This window comes from Corythoichthys intestinalis, chromosome 20 (genome assembly GCF_030265065.1).
Source record: "Corythoichthys intestinalis isolate RoL2023-P3 chromosome 20, ASM3026506v1, whole genome shotgun sequence".
Classification (NCBI taxonomy): Eukaryota; Metazoa; Chordata; class Actinopteri; order Syngnathiformes; family Syngnathidae; genus Corythoichthys; species Corythoichthys intestinalis.
Genome location: NC_080414.1, coordinates 14,877,478 through 14,901,666, shown reverse-complemented (window position 1 = coordinate 14,901,666; position 24,189 = coordinate 14,877,478). Strand labels below are relative to the sequence as shown.

Here is a 24,189-nt window from a genome sequence, read left to right as displayed (position 1 = left end):
GACTCTGGTTTGGATGTTTGTACGACTAACGTGTTACTTTACTGCTAGTACCGCTACTTAGAACTAGATTCCTTTCTTCCTCAGGTACATGGAACGGCACCACCAAAGTGGCCATTAAGACGTTGAAGCCAGGAACCATGTCACCAGAAGCTTTCCTGCAAGAGGCTCAGATCATGAAAAAGCTACGACACGACAAACTGGTGCCGTTGTACGCTGTCGTATCTGAGGAACCCATTTACATCGTCACTGAGTACATGGCTAAAGGTAAACACTTAGTTTTCTCATCGATTTAACCAGAATCGCATTTGAAGAGACCATTTTTTGGGCCATTTAATCTTTAATCTATCATGTACGTGATGGGGCTTCTCTATTTTGACTGGTGACTTAAACTGATATCCCGTAAGAGAGTAGAGCACATGATTCCATGGTCTATTTATATACCCATCAAACCCGAGCCTGCCACGTTCAAGAAGTGAACCCACCCACTCTGTTTTTCTTTTTTTCCTTTGCGCAGCAGCAATGTCAAGAAAATTTTGAAAAAAATCATATTCATGGAGCTTTTAACCCAGTTTGCCTGCTGCGGTTTTGCTTGAGGTTGTGGGACGTGTGTGCTTTATGACATGAGAAATTCCACTGCAGCTATATTCCGCTCTGATTAATACTTACCCTAATAGGTAGTGACAATTAAGAGAGCTTCATTGACTATTTATTACACGCTAATAAAATACTTGCCTACTGGTGGCACATTTGTATGCGTTAAGCGTGCGTCCCTCCACGCATGGCAACCATTTCGTGACTTATTTTGAATTTTATATAACAGGGAGCTTGCTCGACTTCCTTAAAGAAGGCGACGGAAAATTCCTGAAGCTTCCCTTGCTGGTCGACATGGCTGCACAGGTGAGGTGAAATATCAATTACATGATGTTTTAAATGTATTCCATTCTAAAAAGTAGTTGTTTTTCGGTTTTATGTAAAGATTGCTGACGGAATGGCGTTCATCGAAAGGATGAACTATATCCACCGAGACTTACGCGCCGCCAACATTTTAGTGGGTGAAAACCTGGTGTGCAAAATTGCTGACTTCGGCCTGGCCAGGTTGATAGAGGACAACGAGTACACTGCGAGGCAAGGTGAGCAGAAATCAATGTGTCGCCTTTGTTTTAATGAATCCTAACCTAGGAAAAATGTGATATAAGATGCTTGGGCGCCCTCTTGTGGAACTAATTTTTATCATCTAGGAGCAAAATTCCCTATCAAGTGGACGGCACCGGAAGCGGCACTTTACGGTCGCTTCACCATTAAGTCGGACGTGTGGTCCTTTGGTATCTTGATAACCGAGCTAGTCACCAAAGGCAGAGTGCCGTACCCAGGTGAGATGTCATCGAAGTTGTTTACTCAATGGCTCATTGACAGCGATGTCCAGTCCTTTCGAACTGGGAAGGAATTGGCAGCGAGAGATCATGTTTCAGTACCATTTACAGAAGAGGGAAAATAAGAAAGTAGATGAGGGGAAAATAATGGAAAAGGGAAAACAAGGGGCTGGGTGAGGGGAAAAAAACCGGAAAAGCACTGACTGGAAAGACCGGAGATGGGAAAACGAGGGTGGTTGAGTGAAAAAAGGAAAAGGGAAAATGAGGATGGAAGAAGGAAAAACCTGTAAAAGGGCAAATGAGAGGATGAGTGAAAATTGGGAAAGGGAAAACGAGCGGGTGGACGAGGGAAAAAAAATGGAAAAGGGAAAATGAGTGTGGATGATGTTAAAAAATGGAGAAGGGAAAGCAACAGGGTTGATGGGGAAAACCTGCAAAAGATGAAATGAGAGGGCGGATGAGTGAAAACTGGGAAAGGGAAAACCAGAGGGTGGAATAGGGAAAAAACTGGAAAAGGGAAAATGAGTGTGAATGAAGTTAAGAAATGTAAAGGGGAAGGCAACAGGGTGGATGGGGAAAACCTGCAAAAGCAGAAATGAGAGGAAGGATGAGTGAAAACTGGGAAAGGGAAAACCAGAGGGTGGATGAGGGGAAAAAACAGGAAAAGGGAAAATGAGTGTAGATGAAGTTAAAAAATGGAACAGGGAAAGCAAGAGGGTGGATGAGTGAAAAGGGAAAACAAGGGTGGATGAGGGAAAAATCTGCAAAAGGGGAAATGAGAGGGAGGATGAGTAAAAACTTGGAAAGGGCAAACGAGAGGGTGGATGAGGGAAAAAACAGGAAAAGGGAAAATGAGTTCAGATAAGTTAAAAAATGGAAAAGAAAGGGTGGATGAGTGAAAACTGAAAATGAGGCTGGATGAGGGAAAAACTTGCAAAAGGGGAAATGAGAGGGAAAATGAGTAAAAACATGGAAAGGGCAAACGAGAGGGTAGATGGGGGAAAAAACAGGAAAAGGGAAAATTAGTGTAGATGAAGTTAAAAAATGGAACAGGGAAAGCAAGAGGGTGGATGAGTGAAAAGGGAAAACAAGGGTGGATGAGGGAAAAACTTGTAAAAGGGGAAAACAAGTGTGGATGAGATTAAAAAATGGAAAAGGAAAAGCAAGAAGAGGCAAAATATGGAAAAGGGAAAACAACGGTGTGGATGAGAGTAAAACATATGGAAAGGGAAAACCCGGTGTATTAGTTCAAATGGATTGCCACATTATGATTGCCAAATGCTTCACAACTTTTTTTTCCCCAGGCATGGTGAATCGCGAGGTTCTCGAGCAGGTAGAGCGCGGCTACCGCATGCCTTGCCCGCAGGGATGCCCAGAGTCCCTGCATGAAATGATGAAGCTGTGCTGGAAGAAGGAAGCGGACGAGCGGCCCACTTTCGAGTATATTCAGTCCTTCCTGGAGGACTACTTTACCGCCACAGAACCCCAGTACCAGCCTGGGGAGAACCTATAGCTGACTACAGTAGGGAAAAATGACTGTTAAACTGGATGATGAATGGGCAAATTGAAAGGTACAACCGAGCAATCTAATCTGATCCAAGAGCTGTAACAAGATTTTTTTCAGTTGTCCAACTAAAAAAGTCATACACGGTACTCTACTGTATATCAGGGGTGGGCTATTATCTATTAATTTAATGATTATTTAATCAAAAGAGGAGGTCACTTTAAAAGAGAAGTTAAAAATGTTTAAAGGGATCCACAGATAGAAAGTTCTTAAAAGATAAACGTTATTATGAGTTAAAATAATTTGATATTGAAACCCCTCTTGATGATTTGGTTTTAATACAATTTGAAAAATTAGTTTAACTAGTAGGTCGCCACTGTTGACGTCGCAGGGCGGTGACGTCACATGGCTACGCTGCCGGGCTTTCAGAGTATGACTCTAGCGACATAAACATGTCATCTGTTCAACCCTTTCAATTTGAACCCAAGAATAGCAGCAAAAGCAAAATGAACAGGAAAGACGGGATGAGAGTAGGGGAATAAAAAGTGTTCCGCCAAAATGTGCTACACCGGCGAAACCTGCTACAAGAGGGGAATTTGACACCCAAAGTACTACCGTGCGCTATCAGGTTGTTTTGTTTAGATGCATACAGACAGAACATACTAAATACTGTATGTCATCACCCCGAATGTCCGTTGCGCGCTTAAAACATGGCACCCTCGGTAGGTCAAAACATGTATTAAATATCATGAATTTTTAGATCAATGGCAATATTTTATGTGTTTCTAATATTTTAGTAAAAGAGAAAAATTGTGGCATATAAGAGCCTTTAAGTCTGAGGTTCCCTTCAAATGTGTACATTAAATAATGTTAAAATTATGACTTTTTAATTGTATTGTTTATATTTAATATAATTTTAATTATTTTGCTCAGGGGTCCCCAAACTACGGCCCGCATCCACATTTGGTCCGGCCCCCATAACAATTTTTTTTTCTCTCAATAGTGTTATTTATTTCCTGGCTTTTTTTCTGTTAAGAACCCAGAGAGGGTTATTTGGTTATTATCTATTTAATTAATTATATTATATTATATTTAGGGCTGTCAAAATTATTGCGTTAACGGGCGGTAATTTAGTTTTCAAATTAATCACGTTAAGATATTTGACGCATTTAACGCACATGCCCCGCTCAAACATTAAAATGACAGCACAGTGTTATGTCCACTTGTTACTTGTGGTTTTTGGTGTTTTTCCGCCCTCTGCTGGCGCTTGGGTGTGACTGATTTTATGGGTTTCAGCACCATGAATGAGCATTGTGTAATTATTGACATCAACAATGGCGAGCTACTAGTTTATTTATTTTTTTAATTTTATTAAAACGAAAACATTAAGAGGGGTTTTAATTTAAAATTTCTATAACTTGTTCTAACATTCATCTTTTAAGAACTACAAGTCTTTCTATCCATGGATCGTTTTAACAGAATGTTAATGATAATGCCATCTTGTTGATTTATTGTTATGAATGTATATATCCGTCTTATCTTTCCATTCCAACAATAATTTACAGAAAAATATGGCATATTTTATAGATGGTTTGAATTGCGATTAATTAATTTTTAAGCTGTAATTAACTCGATTAAAAATTTTAATCGTTTGACAGCCCTAATTATATTATTATTTTATTTACTTTTGTTCTGAGAAGAATCCAGAAAGGGTTATTTGATTGTGGCTTTCTGAAAAACAATAAATTTTTACATTTAGGCACTCTTGCAATCGTCACACTTTTTCTGTTACAAACTGACCCGGCCCCTCATCAGAGAAGGGAAAGGTTATGTGGCCCTCACAGGAAAAAGTTTGGGGACCTCTGATTTAGCTAATTTGATCAAATATAAATTTATGTATTTACTTAAAAATATATATATATTTTTAAATTGCTGTACTTTATTTTATAACCACTTGCTGACCTAGATTTAAGTACTAAGGGTCCCCAAGCCATACTTTGCCCACCCCTGATACACATCATAGATCACACAGTGAAATACGATTTTCTATGTGAAATAAGTATAATATCTATGTTTCACGTTTTAAATTGGACTATTAGAACATTGAAGAACACCAATTTTAAAATTCAACTGTTACAAGATTGATCACTTAAAGCTATAAAAACTTAACTCATTAGAATGTACTGTATGTAACGAAACGTCCATTAATGTAATAATGTTTCATGTCAGCCTGGAGAGAAGCTAGAGTGGCAAATCGGGAGCTCTCACTTAATTTGCTGCCGTGTTTTACAAGGTGGCTCAGTAAATTATGCATTAAAAGCATTAATTATGAATAAAGCTACGATGGAGAATCCGTCGGGAATCGACGGCCTTCTGTCATATAACACATCATCCATATCAGGTGGTTTTCACACCAACTGTGCATTCTAAAGCCTTGAAAATCCATATATTTCTGTCTGATGAGCTTCAAATACAACTTTTACATTCATTTCTATGACTTTTTTTTTTTTTAATATATACTGCTTATTCTGACAGGATTGTGTACTTAACCTCTTGAAAATGTGACTGACCTCTGGATCTACTCTACGTATGTATGTCAAGCGGCACAGCAATATACAGAAACTGCTTTAGGTACTGATTATTCAACTTTGTATATGATGGGACATTTTTTATATAAGCTAATTGACAAAAATGAATGGGGAAACTCGCCATGGGATTTTTACAATAAAGGATTGAGTTGGTCCTGATCTGCTTTGTAATTTGTTTAAGGGGAACTTGTAGTGATTAGTTTAACACTATACCAAATAGGTATTGATTACATGTTAATTAACTCACTACAGTAATTAAGAGGATATCGACTAACACGTATTGCGACGAAGGTCCATTTTATCAAAAATGTGCAAATTGAATTCCGCTGCGTACCATTTATTGATATAAAATATTTCAAATACACAATACTTTTAAACAGAAACAAAAAGGGAACACAAGCTTATTTGCATTCTTAACGGAAGTAACAGCAGTGTACGTACACTACACTTTTGTAACATTTCTTGATTTTTCACACGGCCATCTCCATCTTGATGGCCGGGTGCGGGTTATAGTCCACGATTTCAAAGTCGTCTGTGCGGAAATCGTCGATGCGCTCCACTTTACGCAGGATCTTCAATTTTGGGAAGGGTCGGATCTCCCTCTGCAGCTGTCGATTGATTCATAGATTCAATAAATCATGTTAATGAAGAAAATACATGCAGGTCCACTCTCTTACCTGCACTTTTAACGGATCAATATGGTTGACGTAGACGTGCGCGTCCCCTAGTGTGTGCACAAAGTCTCCGGGCTTGAGTCCTGTGATGTGGGCGATCATGTACGTGAGGAGCGCGTAGCTGGCGATGTTGAATGGCACGCCCAAGCCCATGTCGCCAGAGCGTTGGTAGAGCTGGCACGACAGCTCACCGTCGCACACGTAGAACTGGCAGAGGGCGTGGCATGGCGGTAGCGCCATTAGAGGAAGGTCTGAGAATATTGGGGGGGAAAAAATAGTTTTGAAACCAATTTTTCCCCCAAAAAATAATTCGTTAGGATTTTGAAACTATTTTAGTAAAAAGAGCAAACTAGTGCTGCAACAATTAATCGATTAACTTGAGTAATTAGATTAGAAAAAAAGCTTTGAATCAAATTTTGCTGCTTAGAGTATTCGTTTAATTAGAGTGGCATTGTAATGGTTTGTGTTGAATGTGTTTGCATTTAGTTTTGATTTGGGTGGAAACACTGCCCTCTAGTGGCAACAGTGAATATGAAATAACTTATTTAACATGGCTGAATCCAGCTGCTCCCTGTTTAGACCAACATAAGTTTTTGGTTGAGCTAATGTTTTTATATACAGTGGTACCTCTACATACGATCGCTACGACACACGAACTTTTCGACATCCGACGTAAAATTTGACTCGCCATTTGTTTCTACATCCGACGACATGCTCGAAATACGACGACAATGGCAGCACCGCAGACGAATGCACGGCGGATTTTCTTGTGTGACAAATCAACACTGGTTTCAGAAAAGGTTGGTACAGGTGGTGAAACAAGGAAAAGTTGATGCTTACCTTCTAAATGAAGATGCAAATGACAGAAAAATATGAGCGTAGGGTGGGCATCCGTGAAATGACTCAACAACACATCTCCACGGTCCTCCTCCGACCATCGTTCGCCAGTCTTTATAAGTTAAGCTGACAATTCTTATTGTGGTAACATCTCCAGAGAAACCGCCAACTTCGCCACGTTTTTATCATTTATTTCACAACTTATTCAAAACAAAAACACCTTCTGTCTGTCTTCTCAAGAAAACATTCAAAGTGATAGTGAAACTCAAGCTCACCGGTCTGTCTCTGGCACGTCAGCCCCGCGGTGCGTTCAGGGTCAGCAAAAAACGTCCGCCACATTAGAACCCGATTCGTTACATTAATACAGGAATTATTATTATTATTATTCCGATTTTGATTTATAATTTATTTGTTTTTCTATGTGTAATTGCCATTTGTAATAGTACCAGCAGTATTTTTTAAGGATTTAGTGAAGGTTTTTGGGCTGTGGAACGAATTAATGGAATTATAATGTATTCCTATGGGAAAATCCTGCTCGACATACGACCATTTCGATTTACAAACAAGGTCCTGGAACGGATTAACTTCGTATGTAGAGGTACCACTGTATATATATATATATATATATATATATATATATATATATATACGGTGGAAAACACTCAGGTGACTTGAAGTTCCGCTCTGAGACCCCCATTTTGGCCAACTTTCAAAATCTCATTTTTCTGGGGGAAGAAAAATTTGAACAGGAGAGCATTTAAAAAATAATAATTTAAACAGCAAAACCCTATCTGGAGGTGAGAGCATGAAAGAGCAGAATTAAAGACGCCATGATTTTAACGAGATATTATCGCATACTTACCTTGTTTCGCTCCCAAAACTCCATGTAGCACATATCACTGAGTGTCAAGGCTCAGCTGTGAATGGCCACAGCTGGATTTTTGGGGGATTTTATGGGTGAAACATGGTAATATAACAAGGGTCGCGATGCAGAAATCGCAGACATCAAGGAGTGGTCGAGATTTTCTTTTTCATATATTTACCTTTTTAAACTTTTTAAATTTTTCTTTGTTTGGACCGATTATCATCTAACACAGGGGTGGGCATTACGTCGATCGCAACGCTAGTGTGGGTAGCTCGCAGCATCAAAAAAAAAAAAAAAATGTACATAGTTAATTATGTTATGTGAGCAAACATAATTTACCGTCCATTTTTTATTTATATTTTTTTAAATGTACACAGTTATTTGTGTTTTGTGAGCAACATAACCTCATATGTTGCTCACAAAGCATAATTACTGTAACTGTACATTTAAATTTTTTTCTTTTTTTTTTAGTTCACCCTCCTCTCTTAAGGTAGATCGCGGGAGGTTGTCTCATTTAAAAGTAGATCTTGGAGCAAAAAACTTTGAGCACCCCTGATCTAACATATCAGGAAAAAATACAACTAAGCGATAGTTATAAGGTAGATAGCTGTGGCTTTTTTTACAGACACCATTTTTTTCATTGTGACGTAATTTGTTTAAAAGTTTAAAGTCTGCGAGTGAATAATTTTTTAAAGTTTTTTTTTTTTTTTTAATGAAATATTAGACATCAATTAATGATTCTAAGATAAAAATGACAGACATTTTGAATAATATAATTACCTTCGTTTTATGGCTGGGTTGAAACAAAAGCGGTTGTGCGACGTCTGTAAACGGGGATTTCCAGGGTAAAACGGACAAATCAAAAATAGTTCGGGGGCTTAATGCGCCACAAATCTGCTATGGCAGCATATAGACATATTGTTCTATCAAACATAACAGTTTAGTTTAAAGAGGAGTGCAAGAGCAGAAACTGCTTTTTCAGTCTTGTCTTGTGTTTTCTGCTATATATATAAATTTGTCATTTAGATTATAGGTATTTTTAGCCGTTTTTTTGTGGGAATATGTGTCCGAACAATTTATTAGCATTGTAAAAAAAAAAAAAAAAAAAAAATAATTAAAAAAAATAAAAGTTAGCATTTTATAGCATTTAAGCTAGCAGACTTTTGCTATGCAAGTTAGCCAATTGTTCTTTTGTTGGCCTTAAAAACGTATTTATTTTTTGTATACTGTTTGAAGCCAAGCGCATGTATTTAAATGTATTTTTAAATGAAAGTGCAATTCTGCATGGTTTGATGAAACACTCGGGGATTTTATTTTATATTTGTAATGCTCTTTCCAAAATGCCATCTTAGCAAGCCTTTGTTAAACATCTCTCAAAATGTATTCCGCAACGCATTAAATGGTCCTAATCCGATTAAGCGAGTGTTCGAACTAACTAGTTGATAGATTAATCGACTACTAAAATAACCGATAGCTGCAGCCCTAGAGCAAACGCCATTAGCCATTTCTGCCCAATTTAGGGAACAAATAAAAAACAATACCACAATATGACTGCCATTAGCGCAAACACACTATCTACATGCGTTGTTGTTTTGTTTTTCTGCACCTTTAGGGTTCCACGCACACATGATGATGCGCCTGTCCTCTGGATTACTCTTAATGGTGTCAATAACTTTCTGCAACTGGTCCACGCCTTGCCCGGTGTAATCTGAGTGAGGTAATAATCTTATTAAAACACATTTAGAGTTAAACATTTTTTTCTATTTAGTTTCCGGTGTCTTGATCAAGAAGAAAACCAACTGTAGCATTACCGGCGTGCATGTCAGTGTATTCTGCACCGAAGTGGCGCCACTGGAAACCATAGACGGGACCCAAGTCGCCCTCTTCGCGTTCAGTGAAGCCGCACTTGTCCAGGAAGCTGCGTGAGCCGTTGGCGTCCCAAATCTTCACGCCCTTCTCAGAAAGCTCCTTGGAATTCGTCGAACCCTGGTAAAAAAAAAAAGTCACAGAATATAGTTAATATTAAGATAAATCATTTGATAGTACATATTATGAAGTAAAATTTCACTTTGATAAACCAAAGCAACTCTTCAAGGATTCCCTTCCAGAATACTTTCTTGGTTGTCAGCAAAGGAAATTGATCTAGAAAACAAAAAAGGTTCATTATTTAGCCTGCTAAGGGAGAACAACTCAATGCTCTGCCACTAGGTGGCACAAGATACATTCATTCATTCATTCATTTTCCATGCCGCTTTTACCAATTGGATTGCATTATACTGGCATTCATGCAAAAGTACGTACAGCGTAAACGTCATAATTACATTTTAATAAAATGACAATTTCTGAACTATAAACACTATTTATGGTTATTGGTGATATTTTTTTAATGTCACATGCGTGCCTTAGCTAATTAACGGTTGAGTAAGGAAGGCACGTCCTCATAATTATAACTATTTTATGCTAGTTTTTGGACAACGCCTACCGCGGAGGCTGTATCGAGCCTGGGAGCCGAACACCGAGATGACGCCGGTCCCGGTCCGGTCTCCCTTCTTGCGTCCATGCTCCAGAATGAAAGCCACCTGATTCAAATAGCCGCGCTCGTCGCAAAAGAAACCCGGCGAGATGTCCTTCTTCTCCTCCTCCGACCTTTTAAAGCTGTCCTCCCCAGGCAGTTGGTGCACCGCGGCGGGCATTTTGTGCACAAATGTAATAAAGTTAAGCAAAAACGTCAATTGTTGTTGACTTTGCCGTTGCAAAACCTCCCACGTGGTAGCAAACCAGCCAATAGCATGATGAGAAGCACTTCCTTGCTGTGGTGAAACCCCGCGAGAACCAAAAATGGCGCCTGCTAAGATTTTTTTTAAAAAAAAATTTAAAGTTCGTCTTACATTTAAAATAAGTGACAAATTACGTTCTCAATCGTGAAATAAATTAAAATGTTTTTGTATTTAATAATTGAAAAAAAATTTTTTAAATTTTTTATAATGATTTCAGAAGCCACTGCATATGGTTTACTTCATGCTCAGTACTCCAGAGTTCCATAGTCTTATACTGCCATCATGTGGTCAAGCATCCTCACTACAAAGACGCTATTCAAATGTCCATAACTCTCCACGGGAAAATGTATTTCAATGTGAATTTAAGAGATCCAAATTCTTTAAATTTCCAATTTTACCAAAGGCAAAGGAAGTTCGTTATAAAATTATTAACAAAGTGTACCCCTCAGCAGAATGTTTAAGGCTCCGTTTTAATTTGGACCACATCAACTGTGTTTTTTGTAATGAAGACATCGAAACGACTGACCATTTATTTTTTTATTGTAAATATGTTCATGCATTCTGGGAAGATTTGTATGACTGGTTATTTCCTAAATTGGCAAATTTGTCTAGTTTCACAAAATAAAGTGTTTTATATGGTATCTCTGTATTAGAGTCATCGCCATCCTGGTTATCAAAAATAATTATATTTTAATAATTACATTTTTCATACATAAGAATAAATATTTCAAATCTATTCCTACTTTTAATAAAAAACTTTTTTTTACAAAGAATTATGTCACTATTTTTCTTCTTTGAAATATATGAAGGGGGAAAATGCTTTAAAACTGTGTGAAATTTTTGAGGAGATTGACTTGGCTAGAGGACCCTAGAATTTTTCTTTTACTTTTATTTATTTTGTATATCTTTTTTTTTCTTTCCTCCATTTCTCTCTTTTTTTTTAATTTAAATTTTGCTGTTATATGTGATTATAATTTTTTAAAAATTGTATTCATGATTATTCTGTAGGGTTGTCTGTTACTTTTAAAGTTGTTTAACATTGTACCATGCCACTTATGTTGTAATGTTTGTTGTTTGTTAATTAAAAAAAAAAAAAAAAAAAAAGTATTTCAATGTAAAATGCCCACCCTTTATTGTAGTGGGGTGCTCGTAGTTTTTTTTTTAGTTATTAAACAATTAATAAAACATTAATCCAAAAGCAGATTTAACTTTGAGCATTAAATATAAATGTTGAAAAAGTTTTTGTTTTGTTTATAACACGGTCACCACCTGACACCTTGCTTTCTACCAGGTCACGTTGAATAAGGCGCTATTTGAACGTAAAAGTTAACTGTTGACAGGGGAGGCGTTAACATGGCGCAAAACAATTTAGCAAATTTTTCTTTGCAAAAAACAGCAAAATTTTTCTAAAATGTATTTTGAGGTCAAAAAAATAGATGGTTATAATAGTTTAGTACAGTGCCCAGCGAGGAAAAGTTAGCTGCAGATTTACACTGTGGAAAACTTCAAATAGTTTGCATTGTTGCTGTTAAGCTGCCACCATGTAGAGCGCTGTTGGATATACGTGTGCAATTTATTTGAGTGTTGTGAAAAGTTGGTGTTAAACCGAGACTTATTGGACCTTTCAGTTTTCGAATGTGTTTGTGTGTCATTGCGCCGCCTCGCTGCGTGGATTTGAATTTTAATAGATGGGCGCTTTGATCTCCAATACAAAAACTCCAACACACACTGTAGGCGAAATAGAATGCCATCTCTGTAGTAGCCTAGTAGCAGTTCATCAACTATCCGAAAGGCATGTGTACTGCCATTGTGCACGCCTTGTATGGAGAAAAAGCACGAGCCTGACAAATTTGGACCGAAGCTGCTTTTTGAGATGAAAAAATTAAAATACGATGCTCAGCACCCCATGCTGTGAGTTACTTCCAGCGCTCCTGACTAAACTTCTTTTTAAAATTTGTTGTTTTTGTTTTAAAAGCACTCAGATTTATTAGTCTGTTTGTATTATTCCTAGCAAGCATTCAACTCCTAATAAAACCAGCTCATTTCATACTACACTAACCACAATTCCGACATAATTTGGGTTCATTCTTGCATGGTTGACTCTTCTCTGAAATAGTTTCATAACCTCACATACATTTTTGTATGTGGGTTTAGCGTAATGTAGCGTAGCTGTTTATCTAAGCCCTTAATGTTCCGATTATGAGATCCAGACATGGCAATGGCGGCGTGGTTAATGCGGAATTCCTGAAATCCTCTTCTGCTGAGGTGAGGCCAACCCATGTGCCCAGCAGGGAGTCTAAGGGGCAAGATAGCGGGCCCTCAGCTGCTTTTTATCAGCTCACTGCCAGTCTGACATACTGCCCCAATTATAGGAAAACTACTAAATTAGTTGTGTTATCATCGTGGGATGACCTGGGATCTAACCAGTGGTAGCGCAAAGCTAGATCTTCAATGATCTAGAATTTCCCATTTCTCCATGTAAAAAAGTGTTCGGTCCTTTCCTAGGCTTTTTAATTGTCATGGTTATCTGTATCTTAAGACACAGGATGTAGAATGTGTTGTACGGCGGCGATGTTATCACTACCAGGCCCAGTTCTTGACGGTTCCTCATTCTACTTTGATCAGTGACATGCGTCCGCAGGCCTGTGACATAAATCACTCATCGGAATGATGATCAAGAGGTTGTTCAGGTATGTTTTACTGTACTTGTCTGGATAAATGAGGGGCCTTTTAGATACCAAAAAAAAAGACAGACATCCACATGTGAAGCTTTTTAGCATCCTTGAATAAGCTTTTTGTACGAAACCTATACTGGAACCACATTAAAATTGAAATGTATTCGTCTTTTTTGGCTATATGAATCACATTAAAAAGCGCGGAACACGCGATATACATTGCCCATGTGTGAAAGCGAGCCAAGGGGAAACAAAATGTGTAAAAACACAGGATGTAAGCAAGAAATGTCGCAGTGTAAGTGTTCAGTGGGCCCTTTCAAGAAATTATCTGTAATGGGCACCAGATTTTCAGGACGTGATTGCCATCAACGCCCGGTAACCTAATCTCATCTCCGGCTGATTTAGTGCAGTGTCCAACCCTAGGGGGGTGTGGAGGAGGTTGAGACAGGGGATGAAAGCAACCCGCTGGGAGGGTGATGCTGAACGGGTCACCTCAGAGAAATGATAACCTTGAATTTTTTTTTTTTTTTTTTTGGATGGATGTTCTAGTAAGTAATAATACATGTATGTTAACTCTTTATTAGGGACTTGTTCATACCTGTCAACCCGAGGTCGTTTGCAATCTTGCAAATAGTGACGTATGTCCTTACAAATTGGTGACTAATCGTAGAACGTTGTTTATAGTGTGCAATATAAAACAAAAATAAAACTCAATTTTTTAAATAATATTAATTTATTGGTAATATTGTCACATATAACCTGGTGTAATCAATATCTTCAGCTACATCATGATTACTAAAATTAAAAGTGACTTTTGTTATAATATATGTAGCACTTTTGGCAATTTCTATCATGACTTGATGGCTGCACTTCAGCTTGACTTGAAGGTAGTTTGTTAGTGTGTACAATTATAAATTAAAAAGGTCAATTGATAAAATTAACTCACCGATGGCCCAAACACAAAAGGGATTGCTTCAATCAAAGAAACAGTTTCAATGAAAAATTAAGATTTCGAATGCAAATTTCTCAGTCCTCAATATTTTTTCGCATTCAAAAACGTTTTTTCTATGATTGATTTTTTAAAAAATTTTTTGATTGAAGTGATTTTTCTTTTGAAAATATATATATATATTTTGAAGCAACTTATTTTTTGATTGAATAATAAAGACACAAATGTCCTAGCCAAAATGTGACCCAAACGCAAAACTATTTTACTTCAAACAAAATAGTTGTTTCAATCAAAAAAAAAAAAAAAATCTAAGAAAAATAGCTTTCAAATGCATTTTTTTTAGTTTCAAATTTATTTTTGCATTCAAACACATTTTTTGATTGAAGTGACTTTTTTTTTGTTTGTTTTTGAAAACATTATTATTGAAGCGACTTTAAAAAAAAAGAAAAAAAATATTTTTTTATTGATTAGTGAAAACACAAATCTACCTCCATACTCTACCCAACTCTGGTTCTTAACTCACTAAACGAAAACGTTTTGTTTTTGTGCTTTTAAAAAAATTTACAACGGGAAAACGCCGAATTTCCGTTCATGACTTTAATTCTGAAAGCCCGCCCCGGAAGTTGCAACATCCAGCTTGACTTCTCTAGCAACGCTAGACAGCGAGAGACAGAATCATCACATCACTCCAGCTGTAAGGAAGCAGAAGAACGATGGGATTTAACCGAGAAGCGTAGTTCCCCCTCCCCTTCTTTTACTTCTTTGAATTTATTTAGCATCTTTTCTTCTGCAAAATTGGGAAACTTTTTGACTTTTCCACTTTGGATGCTGAGATGCTCACAAAGTGACAAACAGCGCTCCTCGTGTCTTCTTCCTTCCCCAGCAACGCATCAAAACGCAATGAAAGGTAGGATAATCATGCTTATTTTTAATATATTTAATTGTGAATTGTTTCATGAGGATTTTCTGCAGGGTGACAAGAAGCTCTAGTGGTTACACATTTGCCTTGCTGTTGGGCTCAGTGGTCGAATTCATTTTCATATGTACAAAGTGATTCATGGTTGACATCACCACTAGCTTAATAGTAAATTAAGTCCCCCTCCCTCCCTGACCAAAACATCTCATCAGTCTCTTCCCTATGAGCCCCCCCACTCTCAGTTACCCCCATCTGTTTACCATTAAGCCCTGATGTTCTTCAGTGTAGTGTAGCACAATGTAATTAGCTTTACTGTCAACAACCTGGGAGAAACTAAAGTTTGGTCAATTGGTCAACCTGCGGCACGTGGGCTATTCACGGCCCTCTAAAACCACGAGTTGCCTCAAATTTGTCACTGGATGATACTAATAATAAATATTTGAAGTCAGTTTGAGCTTGAATTTGATTTGTCGCCAGTTATTAAATGTTGTGTTTTTCTGATTATGTCACTCAGACGACTTTGCAGACGAGGAGGAAGTACAGTCTTTTGGATACAAGCGATTTGGTGAGTGTTGAATGACGCCTTTTAAGACTGAACCCACACTTGTCCCCCCACCCAAAAACCGTGACTCACACAAACAAACCCGAGACCGCAACTCTACGACGTTATGCAATATGAAATTGAGTTTTAAAGCAGCACTGGGCTTTCACCACTGGAAAAAATGTTTGCTGTTGCTCGTAAAATCTTCTGTCCTTCGCCGGTCCAGTTGTGTTATCCGGGGGGGTTAGCCCCCGCGTCGGCTCTCATACTGTGTTCAAACACATTCCCTGTCATCCGAGTCACCCGAGGAGGAGCATCCTGTTTGTTTTTGCCAGTCAGAGTCTGAGATTAGAAAGCCATGAGGAGCGCGGGGATGTCTTTTATTCCGATGAACTCTTGACTTGACAGTAGCGCTGAGGAGCTAGCTGTGCGCATGAATCGCATTACCAAAGATGCTAAGGACTCTTTAACTGCCCTAAACTACCAAATTTAACTCTACAACGAAAAGCGTACATCCAAAAACTAGAGGTGGGTACTAAAGATGTCCCGATCGATCGGGTTCGATCACATCATTTTCAAAGTATCGTAATCGGCATAAAAACATCGGGCATGCCTTTTTTAATATATATATATATATATTTTTTTTTTAATGAAATCATTTTCTAATTGTATTTAATGTTACAGACAAAATGTCTTACACTCATCCAGCGTCTTTAGTTTTGGCTTAAAGTAGGGCTATCAAATTTATCGCGTTAACGGCAGAAATAACATTAAAATATTTAACGCAATTAACGCATGCGCTGCACTACCCACTCACGTATTGTCGCGTTCAATCTATAATGGCACCGTTTTACGTATACATAGAGCAAAAAGGCAACGTATAATGAGTAGAGAGAATTTTGGCAGCCTTTGAAGCCTTTTTTAATTGGCTAAAGCCTTACAATCCCTCTCTCAACAATTAGAAATATCGTGGGAAGCAATGTGGGGAAGAAAGGTAGTAGTTGATCTTTTTCTTAACACCCTATGTTTTTCCCAACGCAGAGAAGATATATCAATTGGTACCACTACGCACAGTCATGGTTGAACTTTCCATCATGCATTTGGGTAGAAGTTAAATGGCTACAGTGTCATTTACTGAAAGCTCAACAAATACACTAGATGGCAATATTTAGTCACAATATACAAATTCACATTTATCCTTTAAGACTTACAAGTCTTTCTATCCGTGGATCCCTCTCACAGAAAGAATGTTAATAATGTAAATGCCATCTTGAGGATTTATTGTCATAATAAACAAATACAGTACTTATGTACTGTATGTTGGATGTATATATTCGTCCGAGTTTTATTCATTTTTTTCTTAATGAATTGCCAAAATGTATATGATCCGGAAAAATTATCGGGAATGATTGGAATTGAATCGGGAGCAAAAAAAAAAAAGCAATCCAATCGGGAAATATCGGGATCGGCAGATACTCAAACTAAAACGATCAGGATTGGATCGGGAGCAAAAAACATGATCGGAACAACCCTAGTGGGTACCTCACCATACGATTTGCGATACAAGGTTCACGATAACGATGATCTGACGATATGGCGCTAAAACAGTTATGGAAACATGGGTCAGGAAATCATTCTACAAAACAACTAACAAACAGAAAAACAAGCTATTTTCATCCTTCTGCTGTGAATTGGAATGCGTTTATCACAAGTAGACGTCCAATCCGTTCATTCGCTGCCAACCCTCCCACTTCGAACGGATTGGACGTCTATGGCCGTCTGTGGCAGACAATGCCAGGCAACAAGTTGATTTCAGGGCATTTCACGTTATTTCCTATTGATTTTTAGTCACTTCCTTTTGAGGCATTTACGGGTCACTTCCTGTTGATTTTGGGGCATTCAAAGGTCACGTCCTGTTGATTTTGTGTAACTGAAAAGGAAGTGACTCAATAGTGTTTCCAAATGAATAGAAAGTTACTCAAAATCAACAGGAAGTAAATTGTGAATGCCAAATTAGAGTTGTCCGATAATGACATTTTAACCAATTTTGCGATATTTTGCTAGGCCAAAATCTGATACCGATATACAGTGCAGGTATTCTAAGGGATACGACGTACCTGGCTTAAGTAATTTCGACGCCAGTATCTTGTCCGCCTTTTTGTCTCTGTCACTTAAACAGTATCTTTTTGTACATCACAGTATCTTATTTTCTATTTTAATTAATAAAAGCATGGTAACTTTCCAGTTTTGGTCGATTTTAGCGACGCCGGTGGACAAAAGCGGTAGTGTTTTGCCTTAAGGAAGAGTGCTTTTCCCGTGAGGACCAGCGCACACCTGCACAGTGTGGTAAAATCATGATCTCCCGGTTGCCTGCAGATGGATTAAACAACATTTTTGTTTCCAGCGGCTGTATGAAGGATGAATTGTACCGTATTTTTCGGACAATAAGTTTTTATACTATAAGATCGGGATGCCGATCGATCGGGTCCGATCACGTCATTTTCAAAGTATCGGAATCGGCAAAAAAAATATCGGCCATGCCTTTTTTTTAATATATCGTATATATATATTTTTTTTTTTAATTAAATCGTTTTCTAATTGTATTTAACGTCACAGACATAATATGTTACACTCATCCAGAGTCTTTAGTTTAGACTTAAGGTAGGGTTATCAAATTTATCCCGATAACGGCGGCAATTAATTAAAAAAAAAAAAGTGTCACGTCACAATATTTAACGCAATTAATGCATGTGCTGCATGACCCTCTCACTCATTGTCCCGCTCAATTTGTAATGACGTCGTTTTACCTATATAGAGAGAAAAAAGGCAGCGCAAAATGAGTAGAGTGAACTTTGATAGCCTTTGGAGCCTTTTATCAATTGGCTGAAGCCTTGCAATCCCTCTCCCTATGATTAGAATTATCATGGGAAGCAATGTGGGGAAGCAAGGTGGCAATTGATCATTGTCTTAACACCGTATGTTATTTCCCAACGCAGAGAAGATATAGCAATTGGTAACACGTTGCACAGTCATGGTTCCACTTCCCATCAGGCATTTGGGATGGCCACAGTATCATTTACTGAAAGCTCAACAAATACACTAGATGGCAATATTTAGTCACAATGTACAAAGTCACAAGTCTTTCTATCCGTGGATCGCTCTCACAGAAAGAATGTAAATAATGTAAATGCCATCTTGAGGATTTATTGTCATAATAAACAAATACAGTACTTATGTACTGTATGTTGAGTGTATATATTCGTCCGAGTTTTATTCATTTTTTTCTTAATGCATTGCCAAAATTTATATGATCGGGAAAAATTATCGCGAATGATAGGAATTGAATCGGGAGCAAAAAAAGCAATCGGATCGGGAAATATCGGGATCGGCAGATACTCAAACTAAAACGATCGGGATCGGATCGGGAGCAAAAAAACATGATCAGAACAACCCTAATTATAACAATATATTTGAGAGAAAAAGCATGTTATTTTGCCTCATTCAAATCTTAATATCTGAACATTTAAATATGTAAGCTAAAGTGCAATCACATTCGTAAACGAATGGCTTCTGTTTTTTGAAATGTGAATAAACCAATCTATTGTGATAAAACAACAAAATTGCAATAAATGCATTAACCACCAAAGTGAAGTCTAACTGTAACTAGTCTTGGAACAAATCTGAATAAGGAAAAACATTGCAATAAAATAATGCAAACTAGTTAAACTTGAGAGTAGCTGAGAATTGTCATGACAGAACATTGCTTCAGTGATATCTGGCGCCATCTAGCGTCGTGAATGGGTATAATGTCTAGACCGCGAATATAAGACGACCCCCACTTTTTCAGTCTTATTTCAATGCAAAAAACACCGTATTACATTCGGGCCAATACGGTATATCATTTCACATGTTATTTTCACAGTAAACCGCAAGAGGGCGCTCAAGGCCTGTGTTTCAACATTGACGGTAACTTATAAAAACAAATAAAAACAACTCAGATGGGCTGAACAAAATTACACTGTAAAGAAAATCATATTCTGCAGATAACAAGCAAATATGCATTTGAAAAGCAGCATCGAGCAGCAGAAAGAAAGTTTGGAGTTAGCGAGAAACTTGTAAGGGACTGGCGAAATGAGGTTACTCTTTGAAATAAAGAAAACAAACAAAGCTAATCATGGGCTAAGAGCTAGGTAGCCTTTTAAGATGATATGTCTGTTCTTGGTGTCAGATTTCATCAATTAATTTCCCCCCAAAATGGGACTTATACTCCGGTGCGACTTATATACTGTATGTTTTATTCCTCTCCATTGCGCTTTTTTTGGCTGGTGCGACTTATACTCAGGTGCGACTTATAGTCCTTCTGTCTTTATAGTGAATGGAGAAAGGGGGTAACATATTCCGTAAAGCAGTCAGCACATTTGTAATTTTTTTGTGTGGCAGGGTTCCTTCCACCCTCCTCAATGTTAATTTGTGTCAGTGAAAGCGATACAGAACCCCTCAAAATATAAAAGAGGTGTCCTTCAACTAGTTGTCAGTTGACGTATCATCACAAATGTTATGAAAATATTTTCTAAAGGTTGAAAAGTTGCATAGTGTTGCTTTAATATGACTGTTCTGCTCTCTGTCTAGTTAGGACTTAGCTCCAATGTCTTGGCGAGACGAACAATACATGTTTTTGGATAGTTTTTTTTAGATTTAGGAGGTATTTAGGGAAAATTCGGGTTATGTCGCCAGTGTAGGAACGAAACTCAGGACTACCTGTATTTGGTCGTGGACTTCACATATTATGGCTAATTGTCTTGCGATGCCCCACTGGATGCTTTATTAATTATCATGCACACATAACAAATCGCAAGCATCTTATTTTGGAGACGTTTAATAGTCAATAGGTGTAACTGTTATGCTAAGCTGTGACCAGCCCTTGTGCAAAGTCAGAAGGCATGCATAGTGGCCAAGGGCGTAGGTTTGGTCTCAGTATTGGTAGGGACGATAACCCTAACAAAAATAAATAAAAATAGAACCTTCCTTTAAGTAAAGCACTACTGCTTTTTTCCACAAGCACAGCCAAACTCAGCTAAAAAAATGAAAGCTCCTTTGGGCTCCTTAAAGACTACAGTGGGGCAAATAAGTATTTAGTCAACCACCAATTGTGCAAGTTCTCCTACTTGAAAACATTAGAGAGGCCTTTAATTGTACACATGGGTAAACCTCAACAATGAAAAATCGAATGTGGAAAAAAAAAACAGAAAATCACATTGTTTGATTTTTAAAGAATTTATTTCCAAATTAGAGTGGAAAATAAGTATTTGGTCACCTACAAACAAGCAAGATTTCTGGCTGTCAAAGAGGTCTAACTTCTTCTAACGAGGTCTAACAAGGCTCCACTCGTTACCTGTATCAATGGCACCTGTTTTAACTCATTATCGGTATAAAAGACAACTGTCCACAACCTCAGTCAGTCACACTCGAAACTCCACTATGGCCAAGACCAAAAAGCTGTCGAAGGACACCAGAGACAAAATTGTAGACCTGCACCAGGCTGGGAAGACTGAATCTGCAATAGGTAAAACGCTTGGTGTAAAGAAATCAACTGTGGGAGCAATTATTAGAAAATGGAAGACATACAAGACCACTGATAATCTCCCTCGATCTGGGGCTCGATGCAAGATCTCACCCCGTGGTGTCAAAATGATAACAAGAACTGTGAGCAAAAATCCCAGAACCACATGGGGGGACCTAGTGAATGACCTACAGAGAGCTGGGACCACAGTAACAAAGGCTACTATCAGTAACACAATGCGCCGCCAGGGACTCAAATCCTGCACTGTCAAACGTGTCCCCCTGCTGAAGAAAGTACACGCCCAGGCCCGTCTGTGGTTTGCTGAAGAGCATTTGGATGATCCAGCAGAGGACTGGGAGAATGTGTTATGGTCAGATGAAACCAAAATAGAAATTTTTGGTAGAAACACAGGTTCTCGTGTTTGGAGGAGAAAGAACACTGAATTGCATCCGAAGAACACCATACCCACTGTGAAGCATGGGGGTGGAAACATCATGCTTTGGGGCTGTTTTTCTACAAAGGGACCAGGACGACTTATCTGTGTAAAGGAAAGAATGAATGGGGCCATGTATCGAGAGATTTTGAGTGAAAATCTCCTTCCATCAGCAAGGGCATTGAAGATGAGACGTGGCTGGGTCTTTCAGCATGACAATGATCCCAAACACACAGCCAGGGCAACAAAGGATGGCTTCTTAGAAAGCATTTCAAGGTCCTGGAGTGGCCTAGCCAGTCTCCAGCTCTCAACCCCATAGAAAATCTGTGGAGGGAGTTGAAAGTCCGTGTTGCCCAACGACAGCCCCAAAACATCACTGCTCTATAGGAGATCTGCATGGAGGAATGGGCCAAAATACCAGCAACAGTGTGTGAAAAGCTTGTGAAGAGTTACAGAAAACGTCTGGCCTCCGTTATTGCCAACAAAGGGTACATAACAAAGTATTGAGATGAACTTTTTGTATTGACCAAATACTTATTCTTTTAAAAAGAATTCTTTAAAAATCAAACAATGTGAGTTTCTGTTTTTTTGTCACATTCTGTCTCTCATGGTTGAGGTTTTACCATGTTGACAATTACAGGCCTCCCTAATATTTTCAGGTGGGAGAACTTGCAGAATTAGTGGTTGACTAAATACTTATTTGCCCCAGTGTACATAAATAAAATAAAAATGAAAACTGGGGAAAAGGGGCTAAACCTTGGTTCACTACATTTCTTATAGGTTGGATGCAGGTTGGACTTTCACTAGCAAAATTCACTATCAAAATTAGTGGTGTGTTCCCCACATCCACAACATTGACGTCTTTTTACATTACTTACAGTGGGTGCTGCTGGCGGAAAAAAAAATATCGGTTGTCTTCCAAGGGGGTGGAGGAGGCGGCATGTTGCATTTCTGTCGAGGCTGTGAATGCGTGTGTGTGTGCCAATCAAACATGCGGTAAAGGAGAAAACATTCAGCAAGTGAAAAGGGGTCAATGTAAGTCTGAACATAATGACAGTATTGTAATTCACCTAATAATGCTAGGGTTAATTTAATCCTTACAACATATCCTATATACCTGAAGTCATGATATAATACAAATAAGGTTGCTTAAAAGTTGGTGGGGACAATTTCAGCATCCTTAAAAGTGACTAGTGTTATGTCCCTACCGTCCCTATGCAAACCCTCGCTCTTGATAGTGGCCCAAAACCGATGTCTATATTATCTGATACTTTAAAATGCTTTTATAAACGCTACCTAAAGTGAGCAGGATGTGACCTGTAAATGTCCACAAAAGACTGGCAGTTAATGCTCTGGTTTCAGTGCCATTGACGGCACTAGATGTCCAATCCTGTGAAAATGAATTGGATTTCTAGCGCTGTCAATGGCAGTGAGTGAGCTAACGTAGACACTTTTTTAATGGAAGATTTTGGTTGCTATTTTTTCTTTTAAAACAGCGACACTTTTTAAAAGCAATACATCGATTACATATCGATAACATTTTGGGATACAAATTATCACGATATATCACCATTTTGATTTTTTGTCTCACCCCTACCAAAAACTCAGCGCACATACACTTACACAAACAGACATTTATACAACTTGTATGCTAGATGGAAAGCACGCATACTGTACATGTACTGAGTGAATTCATATGGCAGGCCTGGCTGGCTGCCACAGTACTCAAGGTCGAAACATGTTTGTTATTCTTTGACGTAAAATGGCCATCAGAGTTCAAAAGCAACCCACCTGACAGAACCCTTTTCTCAGATGTCACGGCGTTCTAGAACTGAAAACCACAAACCTTGAAATATTGAAATAATGCTGGAGGAGTATTTATGGTGTTATCGTGACTAAGATAACAAGATTCGGAATCCACGGGTAACCAACACCTCATTCGTCCTGGTTAGCATAGCGGCAAACAGCCTTGTCGCCATTACTCAACAGCATGATGAGTTTAACACATACTGTCATGTGATGCTCGGTAGTGTCTTTGATGGGGCGCCAGGAATTTTGTATTCAATTTGGAGTGGTTTCGTGGCTTCTTTCATACAGTGTTTGGTTGTGGTATTCATTAGTTCTGCATAGTGGTTGTTTATACATTCCTCAGAGAAAGGTTTTGATTCATTCACCGTCAACTCATCCTGCTGCTGTATTTGCCGTAAAGCAAACATCGATAAATGATGTAGCAGAAACAAATCGTGTTATGCGTCAGTTTCATGTGTTGTGTGTGATATTCAGCGTGAATGAAATGGACAGTGGGTAAACACAAAAGCGAGATGATGTATTGTCATTCTGACGGGAGGCGAGATAGGAAGCCGGCGAGGGAATATTTCACGGAAGGGAGTGAACGGGGAAGTGGGAGAAGGTGGAAGAGAAACAGCCGGTGTTGGAGAGAAGAACAGGAAGAGGACTGATGGGATTTTGAGTGAGCAGATAAGACGTTTCACGCTAAAAG

The 24,189-nt window shown here is 38.4% G+C and overlaps 3 protein-coding genes across 8 annotated transcripts in view; 2 read left to right on the top strand and 1 right to left on the bottom strand.

The window, feature by feature from the left end:
• Window positions 1-5,661, top strand: part of LOC130908994 (tyrosine-protein kinase Yes-like) — an 82,861-nt gene extending 77,200 nt beyond the window's left edge. For all 6 annotated transcript variants that reach the window (XM_057825023.1, XM_057825020.1, XM_057825022.1 and 3 more), the window contains 5 exons: window positions 85-264; window positions 821-897; window positions 977-1,130; window positions 1,239-1,370; window positions 2,675-5,661. In XM_057825023.1, coding sequence (XP_057681006.1) covers window positions 85-264; window positions 821-897; window positions 977-1,130; window positions 1,239-1,370; window positions 2,675-2,883 — 752 coding nt within the window. In that variant the 3' untranslated portion in view covers window positions 2,884-5,661. The remainder of the gene's footprint in view (window positions 1-84; window positions 265-820; window positions 898-976; window positions 1,131-1,238; window positions 1,371-2,674) is intronic.
• A 118-nt stretch (window positions 5,662-5,779) lies between these two features.
• Window positions 5,780-10,660, bottom strand: tyms (thymidylate synthetase). Its single transcript, XM_057825028.1, has 6 exons — window positions 10,321-10,660; window positions 9,907-9,980; window positions 9,650-9,824; window positions 9,445-9,546; window positions 6,140-6,387; window positions 5,780-6,070 (listed from the first exon to the last, which is right to left on the bottom strand). The coding sequence occupies exons 1-6, from the start codon at window positions 10,529-10,531 to the stop codon at window positions 5,933-5,935; spliced, it is 948 nt and encodes a 315-aa protein (XP_057681011.1). The 5' UTR covers window positions 10,532-10,660; the 3' UTR covers window positions 5,780-5,932.
• Window positions 10,661-14,917: 4,257 nt separating this feature from the next.
• The window catches only part of LOC130908951 (collectin-12-like), a 43,316-nt gene continuing 34,044 nt past the window's right edge, over window positions 14,918-24,189 (top strand). Inside the window, exons 1-2 of the mRNA XM_057824922.1 lie at window positions 14,918-15,146; window positions 15,670-15,720. Of these exons, the coding sequence (XP_057680905.1) occupies window positions 15,065-15,146; window positions 15,670-15,720 (133 nt within the window). The 5' untranslated portion in view covers window positions 14,918-15,064. The remainder of the gene's footprint in view (window positions 15,147-15,669; window positions 15,721-24,189) is intronic.

What these genes read in the sequence shown, in the direction of transcription:
- tyms (XM_057825028.1), bottom strand. Translation starts at nt 10,531, where the DNA reads ATGCCCGCCGCGGTGCACCAACTGCCTGGGGAGGACAGCTTTAAAAGG. An exon ending in AGTTGCTTTGGTTTATCAAA is followed by an intron (nt 9,825 to 9,906) that starts GTGAAATTTTAC and finishes TTTTTTTACCAG; the next exon opens with GGTTCGACGAATTCCAAGGA. An exon ending in GTGTGCGTGGAACCCTAAAG is followed by an intron (nt 6,388 to 9,444) that starts GTGCAGAAAAAC and finishes CAATATTCTCAG; the next exon opens with ACCTTCCTCTAATGGCGCTA.